The sequence below is a fragment of the Garra rufa genome, chromosome 8, assembly GCF_049309525.1.
Source record: "Garra rufa chromosome 8, GarRuf1.0, whole genome shotgun sequence".
In the NCBI taxonomy this organism is placed as follows: Eukaryota; Metazoa; Chordata; class Actinopteri; order Cypriniformes; family Cyprinidae; genus Garra; species Garra rufa.
Genome location: NC_133368.1, coordinates 22,738,685 through 22,755,426, shown reverse-complemented (window position 1 = coordinate 22,755,426; position 16,742 = coordinate 22,738,685). Strand labels below are relative to the sequence as shown.

The window sequence follows — 16,742 nt, the reverse complement described above, 5'->3', positions numbered from 1 at the left end:
ATGAATGTGTTATGTATGGGACATTTTAGTAGTCTCTAGGGGCTTGAATCTACTTCTGTGAAAGGAATCTAAGCTTAACTTTAGAATCCGGGCTACCGCCTCTGTATCTAAGGCCTGTGTTTTTCCACAGCTCCTCACCCAGAAAGAGCCCTGCGCCATTGTGCGAGGCTATTGAAATGCAGCAGCCGACTCCTCGGAGGGTTCGGCGGAGGACCGTGAGTGACACATGGGATTCTGTTTGGGTTGCGCTCCCCTTTCAAAAGGCATGATTGGCACTTGTGCACAGTGTGACAAATTTCCCTCGTGGATGAGACAAAAAGGCCCTAGGACTATTGGTGCGGCCAGAGAAAATTGGGGGTATTCAGCTCTACCCCTGCACTTTCCCTCACGATCCTTCTCAATATTCAATTAAGCAGAATGGGAATGGTACAGGCAAGAGTGGAGAACTCTGCTTGAATCCAAGGGTCAGATCACTGCATGGTGACATGTACCAAGTAGTCCTATAGACGTTTTACAATGTTAGTCTAATTAGGAATGTATAGGAGATCCAACAACTACATTCCACACCATGTGAACACTGTAAAGCTAAAGCATTCTTACAAAGTAACCATTAAAAGAGACATATCATGAAAATCTGATTTTTCCACGATTAAGTGCTATAAACAGGTCTCTGCTGCATCTACCAACACAGAAAACATGAAAACAGAAAAACTCCGTAACTTTGTTATGGTAAGCCTTTCTTTTCAAGCATGTGAAAAAACGAGCCGCTCATATTTCCCTCCCCCTGTGACATAGAAAGGGGATCTTAATATTACCACCCCTTAATCTGCACATTTCCACCCACGGTGCCGCCATTTCATTTTTGCAAGCGACAACAGTGTTCTAATGCCATGGCAAAAGTTTAAGCAAAGCAGGCTAGCTGTTCTGTCACTGGCTGCACAGATGAGCACAGAACACTATTTATAATACTAATATTAATATGTGATTTCTTTCCCAGCTGTTTACCTTCACAGACATAACCAACTGTTTTTGTAACTAATTTGTGTTTTTAACATAAACTTGTGTGTATTTGACAGTTTAAGCACAAGAAGACATGAAAGAGAACTTAGTTTAATGCTCACATGTGTGTGACAGCCGTTTTTCTGTGTGCGCTCAGAAAACCGTATATCAGAAGTTTAAACTAATATGGTTTAAAACGCATGATTTCAGCTCGATAAAAAATGATAATCAAAATGAAACTTCACAGACACATTCTGGGGACATCTTATATTATATATTGGAAAAAGGGGCATAATAGGTCTTCTTTAAATATACAAGCACTATTAGATACAACTTCTGTGCTTGGTGCTATGAATCTGTGATCTGCAAGTTATAATACAATAATATTTAGTACCCAAAATCCTTTGAGAGGGCTCTCGTAACTATTTTACACCAAACAGAGTGTAAGTCTGTTGTGGCTGTCAGCATAATGACGTGAGAGTGCAGACCATAGCATATTATTTAAATCTTACATGCTATCATTGAGCAAACAACACTTTATCTAACACAAGAAGAATACTTTTAACACAGGAAGTGTCTGGCAGTATTTGAGCCATGTTGCTTGTACGTGCTAAAACAGGTATCTGTAAATGTGCACAGAGAGCCTTTCAAATCACTGTATTTGGTTTTCAAGGGTATATCAGGCTCAAATACTAGATCTTAAATGAATATGACCAAATGTATAATTTCTCTTATGCAAATCACCAAAAATGCTACATCTCACTTTCTTTCCATTTACTCTATTTTGCTGCATTTCCCTGTCACTCTCTTTCACTTCCTCAAGGATAGTGAAAGAAAATCTGTTTTCACTTCCAGGACATTATGTGCAGGTCAACAAGGACAAACGCAAAAAACGGGTTTGAACTGTGTGCAAATGTGATCTGAAAATTTTGAAAGACTGAGGTCAAAAGCTTTGTCACTTACTCCACATACTCATTAAGACTGTGACTGCCACCAGTGCCCTTTTAGTAGTATAAGGCAACAGGATACAGCACCCTGTGCTTAATCCAAGAGGTATAAATAAGATCTGAACTCCTTGCCATAGACTTCACGTGAAACACTCAGGTTGCAGACAGAAGGACAGGATCAACTGTGATTTAACAGTTACGCCCGTTTCACACCGCAAGCGTGAGCAGAGCGTCAGCAGCGCGTATTTTTTTCGGCACCCATGTTAACAAATGAGTGCATTCACACCGGTAGCAGGAGCAGCGCGTGAGCGTCAAGCAGGAGCGTCGCGTGAGCAGCGCTGAAGCGATGGTTTCGGCGCCGAGTCTATTTTTGCTGCGCTGCTCACGCTCAAATAAAGGGACAGTACACTTTTGATGGTCAAAATAAATATGACTTCACACAAAAGTTTTATAAAATGCATGGAACAAGCTTAAAATGCACATATGTGACCCTGGACCACAAAACCAGTCATAAGGTTAAATTTTACAAAACTGAGATGTATACATCACATGAAAGCTCAATATATAAGCTTTCTATTGATATATGGTTTGTTAGGATAGGACAATATTTGGCCGAGATACATCTATTTGAAAATCTGGAATCTGAGGATGCAAAAAAATCAAAATACTGAGAAAATCACCTTTAAAGTTGTCCAAATTAAGTTCTTAACAATGCATATTACTAATCAAAAATTACATTTTGATATATTTGTAGTAGGAATTTTACAAAAAATCTTCATGGAACATGATCTTTACTTAATTTCCTAATGATTTTTGGCATAAAAGAAAAATCAATAATTTTGACCCATACCATGTATTTTTGGCTATTGCTACAAATATACCCCAGCGACTTAAGACTGGTTTTGTGGTCCAGGGTCACATATAATACGCATGTCTAGTGAATTTAACAAGAATCGTAATCAAAAGGAAAAAAATCCAAAATATGTAGGCCTAGGCTACAGAAGATATAAATGTGTTTTAATTATTCAGTTTGGGTGCAAGCATGGTGTATTTAAGCATGGTGTATTTAAAAAAAAAAAAGCAGCCAGAAAATTACTAAATGTTTTACGGCAGATTTTTTTTTTTTCATCGAGAAAAAGCTGCTTTGATTGAGTCTTGGATTGTATAAAGCACTATATAAATAAAGGTAAAATACAATAATAAAATATAATAATAATAATAATAATAATAATAATAATAAATGAAAAATGTAAAAAAAAAAAAAAATACACATGTAGGCTCTAGCGCTACCCATATTTTACCTCATTCATGTGCAGCTTTATGATTAGGGGAGCACAACGTAACACTTCTTGCATTTCTCAGTTTGTGTAAATGTTGTTTGTCTAGTACAAATATGTCGCTTTGTTTCATAATTACAGTGCATACGTATTTTTTGTTATTTACCTCAAAAGAAGGGAAGTGAAGTGTGACAACATGCCAAGCTGGTGGGATACAATGTAACACGTGAGGAGCACGTTGTAACATCACCAAATGACAGCTTAAAATGTTATCTGATCGAATGAAAAAAATATACATGACAAACTTAAATATTTGGTCAATAAAATAAAATTATTAACTTTCTCAAATAAAATAATGGCATTAATAATAAAAAAATCTATTTTTGAGTTTGACAATGAACACATCGAAACCATGCGTGTTACGACCCTAATTGCAACACACAGCTGTACAGTATAGTTCAAAATAATGTGCGCAAATAGATGAAACATTCAGAAAAACACTTCACACACAGTTCTCATAGAACACAAGACATATAAACAAGCCAAAATGCTTTGTTTGTGCCCCGCGCTCCCCTGTATGCTTTATGATCCCACCAATAATTATTGGGTTGAAGCTGCGCCTGCAGTTTCATTATTAATTTCATATTTACCTGTAATCAGTTTCATAGAAAAAAGCTGATTACTAATGCTTTGGAGCAGCTGCATGCATGCTCTACAAACGCTTCCAGTGTGAATACTCTTGCGAGTCTGCAGCTGCAGTAACGCTGTAGTTACGCTGACGTGCAGCTCACGCTCTGCTCAAGCTTGCGGTGTGAAACGGGCCTTAGTGTAAAAGGCACAAGCAATATTTGTTAATGTATTTAAAGCACTAACCGTGTCACCAATTTTGAGGTCAGCACACTTGCGGAGGCCAGTCAGGGCCCGGCCATCTTGGCAGGTGGCGGAGAAGGCCAGACTGAGATCTTCAGGATGGTCCCATACGCTCAGTTCCACTTTTGACCTGATGTTCTACATAAAAATAAAAATAAAAACAAAATCATGCACAAACTATTTCAAAGGTAACTGAAAAAGTTACATACTTGGTTTAGCATCAAAAAGTAAAACCACAAACATTCCATCACACTCCTGGACAGCATACTACCAATGAAAACAACACCAAAATAGATCATATCCGTGACAGTAACCACTGCCTTTGGTATTTTGTTATATTTTGGTGTAAACTGACTGTCAGGATAGATAAGAAACTGGGTCAACAAAATAACCCTGGCTTGATATTTGGTCAGTGTTTGTCACCAGTTATAAACTAATTACTGAATTTTTCTACATATCAACAAAGCTGTCTTGTGATATTGTTTCCCATGAAGCTTAATTGCATTCGCAAGACCAAGACAGATGTCTAGTCAATTTACTCCACTGTACAAAAGTTTGGGGTCAAAGACTATTAATGAAGCAAGTTCATAAGAACAGAATTTATATATATATATATATATATATATATATATATATAAATAAATAAAATGTCCTTATAAATGTCTTTACTGTAATTTTTGGTCAATTTAATATGTCCTTGCTGAATAAAAGTATTCAATTCCTTAAAAAAAAAATTATAATACGCTACTATTAAACAGCTTAAAATATTTTATGTAGTTTGTATTATTCATGTGAACATAAGGAACAGTTCACCCAAAAATTAAAATTACCCCATGATTTACTCACCCTCAAGCCATCCTAGTTGTATATGACTTTTTTTCTTTCAGACGAATACAGTTGGAGTTATATTTAAAAAATGTCCTGGCTTTTCCAAACTTTATAATGGCATTGATTGGGTGTTGAAATTTTGAAGCAAAATAAAGTGCATCTATACATCATAAAAAGTACTCGTTACTAAAAAGTGCACACAGCTCTGGAGGGTTAATAAAGGCCTCCTGAAGAAAATCAATGTGTTTGTGTAAGAAAACTATCTATATTTAAAACTTTATAAACTGAATTCTCGAACTTTCGCTAACTTTTATTGACACGGATCCAGTGGATGCCATAGCGCAAGCTTCAATGCTAGTCCCGCGAGAACCAAGTTGTTTTTATAGGAGCAAAGGAAGCAATGTTTCCTTTATTTATCAAAGGAAAGAGTCTCCTCATGGCTTATATCGAAGTCCTCCAACTATTTTCTTTACAAATCTTTTACAAAAGTTAACGCTATGCGTACATCTTGCGTCTTCCGCTGAAACGCCACTCTCTTATGAACATGCATTCGACGGTTAGTGGAAGATAGAGATTTAATGGATTATAAAAAGTTTTAAATATGGATATTTTTCTAACAAAATCACATCAATTTGCTTCAGAAGGCCTTTATTAACTCCCATGAAGTACTTTTTATGATGGATGAATGCACTTTATTGGACTTTTATTGAATAATTTAATATTAACACTAGGGCCGGGACTTTAACGCGTTAACTTAGATTAATTAATTACACAAAAATAACGCGTTAAATTTTTTTAACGCATTTTAATCGCACTTAGTTTTGCACCGCGGAACGTTTCTCACTGGATGAGATTAAGCGGACCGATTATACTGGAGCACCAACTAGCGTTCAGATATGGCTCTGGTTCAGACAAGCTGCGTCCGTATGTCCCAAATCGTAGTATGTTTAAAAAAGTATTCCAAAGATTCCCGGATGGTCTACTATCAATGCACACTCTTAACGGCTAATATTGCCCGCAACACACTGCGCCGTGAACGAGGATTCAATTAGAACTACAAACACGCATAAAAAGTGTTAAAAAACTACAAACATGGAGGATATGCGCGACCAACGGACAGGTAGAGAAAGGGGTTTGAGTGATATATAATCAGTGTGTAACCTGATAAAAAATATTTTTTAAATGTTATCCGCGTTATATTCCATGTGCAGCAACATTTATAATGATAGGTTTGGTCATTAACGTTTAAATGCATAATTAAGCAAACACAAGAGCAGAGTTCTCGGCATGAAAGACTCCTTAAAGAACGTGCCTCTTGCTACACTTAATGGCAATATTGCACTGGTCTGTTGGACTTGGTTGAACAAAAATAAACAATATTTTGTTGCTTAAGCTTATGTATTCAGTCATTATTCAATGGTATACTAAAAATCCATGTAAAAATCTTACTTCTCACTGTTCTCAGGTCAAATATTTATATGCGATTAAAATGCGATCAATTTCGATTAATTAATTACAAAGCCTCTAATTAATTAGATTAATTTTTTTAATCGAGTCCCGGCCCTAATTAACACCCATTCACTGCCATTATAAAGCTTGGAAGAAACATTGGGTCTTGGGGTAATTTTCATTTTTGGGTAAACTCTCCCTTATGTTAAAAAAAAGCTCTCCACAACATCTTCAGCCAAACGTCATTTGAGTCCATTTCCTGGAGCACAGCAGTGCTCTTCCAATACAGCAATAAACACAGAATATTAGATCTTCATTAGACAGAAATACCAGACTACAAAGCTACAAAGCAATCAAGTGTTCTGCACTAACAAAAACAGGAAATTCCTTATCTTGTGTAATCATGTGATCACACAGTGAAGATGCAGCAAAAGAGCAAAGCTTTCCATAAATCACACTCCACAACATCATCTGTTCCTAATTCAATACCTAACCATTTATTAGCTGAAAATAATGTGAGTAATCAGTTTGGTTGCCAATTAAACTGGAGTCATTTATGTACTGTGCTGTGCTGTGATATAACAGTTGCCTGACCCTGAGGTGTGTTCACCACATTCCCTGAAAATGAACAGTGCGTTCATAATGGGCTGTCACCACTCATCACAGCTTCAACCTTGAACCTTCACACACACATACTACACACCTTACAGGGAACAAAAGCATGAAAAGATCAGTCTTGAGGTCAAAAGAAGCCTATTTTCTTTTATGTGCACCTGTCTTTCATACAGGCAACTGTAAAAATCCAACCATAGCACGATATGGTAAAGAACCACTTACATTGTATGCGTTCACAATTAGCTGAATAATGTTTTTGGAGTCTTGGTCCAAAATTTCAACTGTAGTCCCGGGGATCAATGCTGTGAGATTCTACGGGTAAAAAGGCATTGAGAACACATTAAACACAATATAAAAAAAACTTCAACATCGACCAAAGCAGCTTATGATGAATGAATGGAAGATACCTTGTAAAGAACATAGTGTCTCTTGGTCACAGCAAAGATGAGGAAAATATTGTTTTCAGCCAGTTTCTCTCCAAGCAGAGCAAGTGAAGGGTAGTCCTGTGTAGAGACGTCATATGTCCATATATCAGTGAGATACATTTATTCAATCCCTCATTCCCTGCAGCACTCTTTGGTTGGGAAGTTTGCTAAAGGAAGTCATTGCTCTTCTGATTCCCCTCCACGGTTTCCGTTATCCTTCCCACCCATTTCCTCTGCAGTGAGCTATGGGCTTGCTCTGCTACTGACCTGCCTGACAATCCAGGGAGTTTGTGTTCAATCTCTTTAATGAATGATCAGTGATGTGTTAAGCACATTTGAGTAACGGATGCAAAAATATTAAATCCTAGTTCGCAGTAAAAAGCACACACTGCTTTTGTTTGTTTTCCTTCTGGCTGAGCGATCACTCTCTCTCAAAACACTCAGCTGTTTTGGATGAAACCCAAACTGCACAGAGACGAGCACAGCATCTGTTCTTGCACTCTGACATAGATGGGGGGGGGGGCATTTTTGGCAGTTCAAAGCCAAAAAAAAGACATCAACTGGTTAAAAGAAAAAGAAACATTAAGTACATAAAACCTTCCCATTAAAAACGAATTATCCACAAATCCCTTTAAAGATTTCTTAGTACAGTTTAGAAAACAGAAACCTGCTGGGGTTTAAGCTTTTCAGACAGTCATTATATGTTAATCTCAAGCAGTTTATATCCATTTAAAATGATGTTTTGCAGTATGAAAGTTTTACCATCTTGTTTGCAGCACTGTACTCGTTCTTGTCGTTCAGGTGGCACTGTCCATCGTGAGGATGCACTAGTCCTCCAAGCTTGCCATCCAAAGCCAAGTGAGGGACGTCATCAGTGGCAAACACCAAGAGATGATAGGCCTCTTTCCTCCAGCCAATCTTCTCCTGCCACAATGAGATGAAACTCATTTATACCAGCCTATGTCTTGTCACATTTCCACAACATGTCCATATTAAGATGTTGTACCTTTATACAGGGTTCCTGTAAAGCATGGAATGCACTACACGACTTTTAAAATCTGAACAGATTTTTAAAACACTAGGTGTCATACACATTACTGACTTCATAATTAGTCACAGATGAAAACTGGCCATCATACACTACCAGATTTTAAAAAGTTGTTCCGATCACAACGCACTAATGCAAAAACATGCACCTTGTTGCTAGGAGACATTCTCATAAGACGATTGATATCCTCCGACTGGATAAAAGTCTGACCATCATACACTACGCAATTTTCTATGGAATCTGTCAACTCAAATCTGCAGACTGGCCCTGACTTTCAGCCACTAGCGTCAACTTCTCCAGACTGTAAATTGGCGGAAAATCAGGGCTAAAATCTTGTAGTGTATTCCAGGCTTTAGCTATATTTCAGAGTTGTCTTCTACGCTCACTTTTGAAAAATAAATTTGTTTGAAAATATAAAAAGTTGAAGTAGCAGTATTAAACAGTACATGATAGATCTGGAAAGAATTTTGGTAATTCTTGTATATATAATTTTTATTATGCATAAAGATTTTCCAGCCTTCTATTAAAGGAATGGTTCTCCCAAAAATGAAAATTGTTATAAATTACTCACCCTCATGAACACAAGACCTTTGTTCAACTTCGGAACACAAATTAAGATATTTTTGATGAAATCCGAGAGCTATCTGACCCTCAATAGGCAGCAATGGAACTGACACGATCAAGGCCAAGAAAGGTAGTAAGGACATCGTTAAAATAGTCCATGTGACATCAGTGGTTCAACCTTCATTTTATAAAGCTGTGACAATACTTTTTTGTGCAAAGAAAACAAAAATGGGGACTTTATTCAACAATTTCTTCTCTTCCACTGATGCTTGAACCACTAGCTATGTTTCCATCACCCAGTTTTTATGTGCATTTTAAAGTATCACATCAAAAACAAGTTATGGAAAGGCCAAAATTCGGGGAAATAAAAACCACCCTGATGTCATTATGGTCATTCTGAGCAAAGTCTGTAGTAAAGTATTTCTGCATAACTGCCTCCCAGAACTGTCTTACTAAACTGCGTTCCCAAACAGAATCCTCCTCCAAAAACAATGACCGCATTTATTGTGTTTTGTCTGCTCTCTAAGGCTCAAGAAATTTATTATATGTGACCCTGGACCACAAAACCAGTCTTAAGTCGCTGGGGTATATTTGTAGCAATAGCCAAAAATATATTGTATGGGTCAAAATAATAGATTTTTCTTTTATGCCAAAAATCATTAGGAAATTAAGTAAAGATCATGTTCCATGAAGATTTTTTGTAAAATTCCTACTATAAATATATCAAAATGTAATTTTTGATTAGTAATATGCATTGTTAAGAACCTAATTTGAAGAACTTTAAAGGTGATTTTCTCAGCATTTTGATGTTTTTGCACCCTCAGATTCCAGGTTTTCAAATAGATGTATCTCGGCCAAATATTGTCCTATCCTAACAAACCATATATCAATAGAAAGCTTATTTATTGAGAATTCATATGATGTATACATCTCAGTTTTGTAAAATTTAACCTTATGACTGGTTTTGTGGTCCAGGGTCACATATACGAAAATTATTATATTTAGTGGCTTCTACTTTTCTGAGTGATATTAAATGCCAGTGTATCAGGAAGTGATGATTTTGTTCTCTTTGACTCGTTGAATGGAAACGGTGCTAATTCGCAAATGTTTTACCGATATTCCAATTTTGCGCATAAGTTAAATTCGCAACTTTGGATGGAAATGACTAACTTTCCTTACTAACTTTCTGGGCCTTGAACATGTCAGTTGAGTTGCTGTCTATGCAGGGTCAGAAAGCTCTCTGATTTCATCAAAAATATCTTAATTTGTGTTCTGAAGATGAACAAAGGCCTTACAGGTTTGAAACAAAATGAGGGTGAGTAATAAATGACAGAATTTTCATTTTTGGGTGAACTATCCCTTTAAAATATAAAATATAGAAATGCATGCAAAAAGGGTTTAAAATGGGTGACCAGTTTCATTTGTGCATATTGTTTGACCTAAAATCTTAAATATCAGATATCGTGCTAACATTTTAGATGGCTGAATAGCCAAAAACAGGATGTTAAGGCAATTCTGAAGAACTGAGAAACACATGGCAAATTCAACACAAGCTCTCACTAGTCTCACAAACAAGAACGAGCACTGATTAACACGTACTGTACAGTGGATAAACGGGCAAGCTCTCCTCTCTCATTCAGTGCAAACCACAGTCTCTTTCTCTCATGCATGCTGTAATCGTGCCTTTCATGCCAAAGCAAATATTTTTACAGTCTATGATGTAATGCAATATTAGCGCGTCTCTTTTAGGACTCAGACACCTGTATCTGTTCTGATAAAGCTCAGATAGCACAGCACAAAAAGGAAACATTCTCTCTTGTTTCATTAAACCCTGTTGCACAGGCTTCCTGTATCTATAGGGAGTTGAAAGAGTCAACAAAGCCTAGTGATGAAGAAGCAAAATAATCTGTCTTTACTGACTGCTTACCTTGCAAACTGCAGCCTGCAGAATGGCATCAAACCCCCCCTCTGGTGCATCCCGGTTCCTCGACACCATCTGCTTCTGCACTTCTTCATTGAAACGGTCAACCTTGTCCGTAAGAGACAAGAGGTGACGGAAGCCAAACGTAGGGACACAGTTTGGAAACAACTTATATCTGTAACAAGAGAGGAATGAGAGAAACCAGAAATTTAATCAGCAATACTGAAATCATACACTAGCAGTGAAAAGTTTTTGAAAAGTAAGATTTTTAATGTTTTTTTAAAGAAGTCTCTTCTGCTCAAGCCTGCATTTATTTCAATTAAAGTACAGCAAAAACAGTACAATTTTGAAATATTTTTACTATTTAAAATAACGGTTTTCTGTTTGAATATATTTTATGATTTATTCCTGTGATAAAGCATTACTACAGTCACATGGTCCTTCAGAAAGCATTCTAATATTCTGATTTGCTGCTCTAAAAACATTTATTATGTTAAAAACAGTTGAGTATAATTTTTTCAGCTTTCTTTGATGATTTGAAATTTTGAAAGAGCAGCATTTATCTGAAATAGAAATCTTTTGTAACATTAAATGTCTTTATCATTACTTTTAACCAATTTAAAGCATCCTTGCTATATACAAGTATTCATTTCTATAATTCCGCACCACCAAAAAATAAATACACCATAAAAAAAAAGAAGATTAAAGTAAAAACGGTAAAAACATTACAAATTTATACTGTTTTTGCTATATTTTCAATCAAATAAATGCAGGCTTGACGAACAGAAGAGATTTAAAAAAACATTCACTGTTCAAAAACTTTTGACTGTTAGTGTACATTATAGTGTTTTTGATGTTATATTATTATAAACTTTTACATATTTAAATATATACATGTTATGATCATGTTTAAACAGTGCAAATATATATAGATTTTATTAGTATTTTTTAACATATATTCAAAAACTGTTTAATTTAAATGCAAGCACCAAAAAAACGTCAATGAGGTTTTTAAAATTTCATTTCATTTATTTAAATATTAGCATGTGCAAAAAGCACCGTTTTATATATTCAAATGCTGTAACAGATGCTGTAACTACTGTTTTTAATTAGTTGAATTACTTTATAGTATAGACAAGTGATATTAAATATCATTTATAAATGGTAAAATGTTATTTTTGAAAAGGTAGAGTGACATGTACTAATTGTAAAATAAGGTATATGTTTTGTCATTTGTCCCTATATGTGCTGTGGTACAGTGAGCATTCAAGAGGACTAAAAGCATAACCTACATGGTCACTGATGCATGATGGGCTGAGGGCTGCATGGGGTAATGGATTCTCTGGGCCATGTGCTGTACTGGCTTTGCAACCTCAATCTGCTCTGTCACACTTTCCAAACAGTCTACCACTATTTTGCATTAGATCAGAATGGTAACCACAAGTGAAAACAGGACAAAATGTCTTAAATGTTTCTCTTAACTAAATTAAGTGTTTACTTTAAAGGCTGTGGTTAACAAGTCCAGAACTGTGGCATGCCGAGTGCTTTTGAATTACTAATGATACACTTTCCCCATAAGACAAGTCTATGCCAAAGCAGGGCTATTTTTAGTAACACAAGGGAAAGAAATTAAGACACATCGACTTCCCCTGATGAGAAAAGTACCATGTCCAAAAACTTCTCACTAGCGAGTCGTTGTTCTCCTCATTGCATAACAAAGGGTATTAAAGGACAATAGGTGTAAGAGCCTTTTTGCATTTGAATTTAAACATAAGGAAAGCTCATCACAGATCTGTGAGAAGTCTCTTTCTTACCCACTGCATGGATTGTCCTGGTACTTGGGGGCTGTGTAGGAGAAGGGTGAGATGTTCTTATCCACAAAGGAGCCAAAACCAAGACGGAAGTTGCTTGTTAGCTTCCTCATTTCCTCAGCCAGTTTGGTGCCCAGGTTGCGGATTGTGTCCAGATCGTCTTTCATGGAAAGCGAGAGGTCCATCAGGTAGTACAAATCAACGGGGTAGTCTTCTACAGGACGCACTTGTACCTCAAATGAGGTCTGGTCACCTAAAGGACATAACAGTCATTACACTGAAATGCCATTTCAAGGTATCTAGAAATGTTTTTACTACAGGGCCATTCTACAGAATTGGTTCAAAGTCAGAGTTGGAAACATGTTGAACCTCTATTTCCACAAATTTTGTATGCAAATTGTATAATATCCAAGGTACACATTTCTTGTAATTGTGCAGTTAATCCTCTGATTTTTTTTTTTTTTTTTAGAAAGTTTTGGAATATTGGTCCTCTCCCCAAGTTTTTCACTACTGAAACACAGTAATATATAATTTAATAAGTAGGGCTATATTAACCTTTTAAGATTTTGCTTACATCTTCTTTGTAAATATATGTTTTCTATTTTATTAAAACGTTTTCAGAGCTGAATCAATTTACTCCAAGAATAATTTCAATTTAAACAATATTTCAAGTGCGATTTTATGAGATTTGTTGTATTTTGAATCCAATTTTTCTTTGTAAAAGGCAAAAAGTTGATCAGACTGATTTCAAACTCATGAATTCATTAGTTTGAATATACATTGAAACAAACACTATCATAACATCTTAGTTGATAATTTAGTATACATTATTTTTGACAAAACATCCCATGTTTCGGTCATGACAGCACATTTTCAGTAGTGACAGTGAAGTTTTGGTAGTGACCATATAACCCACATACTAAAACACTACTAAAACATACACAAATACTATTTGCATAACTGTAAAAACAATGATGACATGTTTTGGTCATGACTGTTTCGATAGTGACAATTTTATGGGACAACACCAAAAAAAAAAAAACCTAATATTTCACTACTGAAACTTCACCAAATGTTTCGGTAGAGATAATTTTATATACTTTTGAACCTAGCTCAAAATGCTAACCAGCACATGGTTAGCTAGCACAATTCTGAACAGTTGTACACATATAAAAAAACTAAATGGTATGGAAAACTCTCCAAAAGAAGTGTTTAATTATAGAAAAATGATTTTTTGGTCCTGACATACTTTAAAGTCACACACAGATTTTTCTACTTTTGAACACATTTACCTTAAAATAATGGGGCTTATATACTCACCATGTAGCTATGAGATAGAGGGACACATAAATATTTCCTGATCAAAAATGTAGGGGTGTAGTTAAACTCAGTCTCAGCCAATGGACTAAAACAAACGCTGTTTTGGTAGTGACATGAAAATGCGGGATACATTTTTACATAAAGTTTGATAATTTACAAAGAAAATATACATAAAAAAAGTTAAACTTCACTTAAAATAATCAAAAAGTATTTTTAACAACAACAAAGGCATAAAATGCAAAAATTATTTCAATATCGTTTTCAGAAGTCGAAATTTAGGGGTTAGGGTTCAGGTTCGGGATAGCCACCTCCCAACTGCAAGTACCCACTAAATAATGATTTAATATATATTAAGCGTACTGATATTTTAAATATTATTGTGGGTTTCAACAGATATTAAAAGGACCTTAGTAAACATCTAAGATTTGAATACTTAAATGCTTTTTAAATGTGCTTTTTTGGTTGTGGGGCAGCAGTTTGCACAAATTCTGTAGTAAGCTCCTACATTGTGTTTCTTGCCAAATCAAACAGAAGATGCATACCAGGTCTTAAGCTGAGAGAGATCTTCTGTGGGTATATCTGGACAACATCATACTGGGTCGCCCCAGAACCTTTGGAGCTCAGAGGTTTGCTCCGCACCAGAGAGCTGCCACTCCTGGGATTTTCTATAAAAGGTGCATCGCATCCTCTTTTCAGCAAGTTCTGACTAAAATCACATCGTGAGTTGAGAGTTCTCGCTTGTCCAAAATCCTGAATCAGGAAAAAGATTGCTGTGGTAAGTAATGTGAGGAAACCATTAAATAAATGAGCAAACCCACAGATGAGGTGAAATACAGCACTAATGCTCTTAGGAACCTGTCAACATTCAGAATCATTGGATTATTAAAGTGTATTCAAGTTCATAAATAAATCAGTGGCCTAAACAGTATTTGAATGACTCAATGCTGGCTAAAAATACTGTATAGCTAGGCAGCTCAGTAGGATTGAGACACAGTCACACCTCAAACATCAACTGTCAGTCACATTGTCTCAGAGAATTGTGCACGCGCGTACCTCTTGCGCGCACCAGGCGCAGCTCGGGTGAATGAGGAGACATTCTTCACAAGATGTGGCGCTGCCGCTCATGCAAACATTAAGACCTAAAAATAAATAAATAGGTAAATAGTCAAAAAGGTATTACGAATATATGCATTTAACTGTTTTTATTTAAAGACACTTACAACTGAATAATACTACGATACAAGCAATTCATGCTAAGAAGAGAGAAACACGAGAAACGATACAAAGTCACAGAATTACTTAGAAAAGTAGGGTAAACTGACCTCCCCTCATTTTCATAGTGGTGAAATAAATACATAAATGAAAACAAATAATAATAATGTGCCCTGTTACTTAATCAGACATAGCATTTTGATGACAGATGTGATTTTACTAAACACTGCACTTATACTTACCTTTGACGCTGTAAATAAATATTTCCAAGACTATGTAAACTAGCAGAGCCTGGTGATGTGTAAATGGGCAATGTTTCCACATTATTCCTTATAAAATGAATAGCCCGTTCAACGTCAACGGAGTTTTTTTTGTCCAGTTGTATAGAAAGTTTCTATTATAAATGTCCGTTGTTTATATCATAAGTGGCTGAGATCTTTGTATCCATTCTCTCCACATCACAGCGACACAGACATGACTGAAGTTAGTGTCCAGTGCATTGGTAAACACATGAGTGAAATCCTAGGCGTGATACTGCAACTCTGAACAAATAATCCACATTCGAAGTAATTGTTACTGTCGCACTCTTGTCTGAAGTCCACTGCAACAATTAACTATGCACTGCATCCATACTGAGTTTCAAATCTTCAGTCGCAAGCACACTAAAACTTTGTAAACAGACTGTTTTATTCATCAACCGGTTGTTTTCAGCGTGTAAATCCAATAGTTGAGTGTCTACCTTGTCCCTCGCACTACTTTAGACTCCGCCCATGGGAGAAGAGACTGGACGTTTTTTTCCAATCAGTTTTTTCAACAAGTCCCGCCCCCTTCACTGGATTGGCTAGTAGGGCTACCTCCAACCATGCACTGATTGGACAGTGAACAGGTCAATCAAATGCCCTTGCCAATCAAAGAAAATAGCAATCAGGCGAAGGGCGGGGCTAGTAAGAATATGAGGGACAAATAACGCTAGAACGATGTAGTTTAAAATTTAATCCTTTTATTAGTCTAGTTTACTGTTTTACAGATTTAATCATATTTTGCTCTAAAATATAAACCAGAATTTCACATTAAACTGTAAAATTACATGAGAAAAAATATTTTGTTGCTTTTTGCTGCTTCTCAAAATCGCAAAATTAGATTTCGAGCATTTTGTAAATGTGTTTGATGTCTCTCTTACATTAAACATCTAAGTCACTGGTCTCAAACGCAATTCCTGGAGGGCCACAGCTCTGCACATTTTCGTTCCAACCCTAATCAAACACACCTGATCCAGCTAATCAAGGTTTTCAGGATTACTAGAAACTCCATGCAGGTGTGAGCTGGAGCTGGTTGGAGCTAAACTCTGCACAGCTGCGGCCCTCCAGGAATTGAGTTTGAGTCCTTTAAGATCTGGCGACGTGGAAATCAATCCAGCACAGTCAGCAGTCATGTGACCATCTCTAATTACCTCCTC

The 16,742-nt window shown here is 36.2% G+C and overlaps 2 protein-coding genes across 2 annotated transcripts in view; both read right to left on the bottom strand.

The window, feature by feature from the left end:
• The window catches only part of itgb5 (integrin, beta 5), a 49,964-nt gene extending 33,924 nt beyond the window's left edge, over window positions 1–16,040 (bottom strand). Inside the window, exons 1-9 of the mRNA XM_073845334.1 lie at window positions 15,529–16,040; window positions 15,128–15,213; window positions 14,617–14,824; window positions 12,758–13,007; window positions 10,950–11,118; window positions 8,173–8,334; window positions 7,393–7,488; window positions 7,208–7,297; window positions 4,097–4,231 (exon numbers count right to left, since the gene is read on the bottom strand). Of these exons, the coding sequence (XP_073701435.1) occupies window positions 4,097–4,231; window positions 7,208–7,297; window positions 7,393–7,488; window positions 8,173–8,334; window positions 10,950–11,118; window positions 12,758–13,007; window positions 14,617–14,824; window positions 15,128–15,213; window positions 15,529–15,610 (1,278 nt within the window). The 5' untranslated portion in view covers window positions 15,611–16,040. The remainder of the gene's footprint in view (window positions 1–4,096; window positions 4,232–7,207; window positions 7,298–7,392; window positions 7,489–8,172; window positions 8,335–10,949; window positions 11,119–12,757; window positions 13,008–14,616; window positions 14,825–15,127; window positions 15,214–15,528) is intronic.
• Window positions 1–16,742, bottom strand: part of dgkg (diacylglycerol kinase, gamma) — a 449,591-nt gene that overhangs the window by 305,655 nt on the left and 127,194 nt on the right. The gene's annotated exons all lie outside the window — the stretch shown is intronic.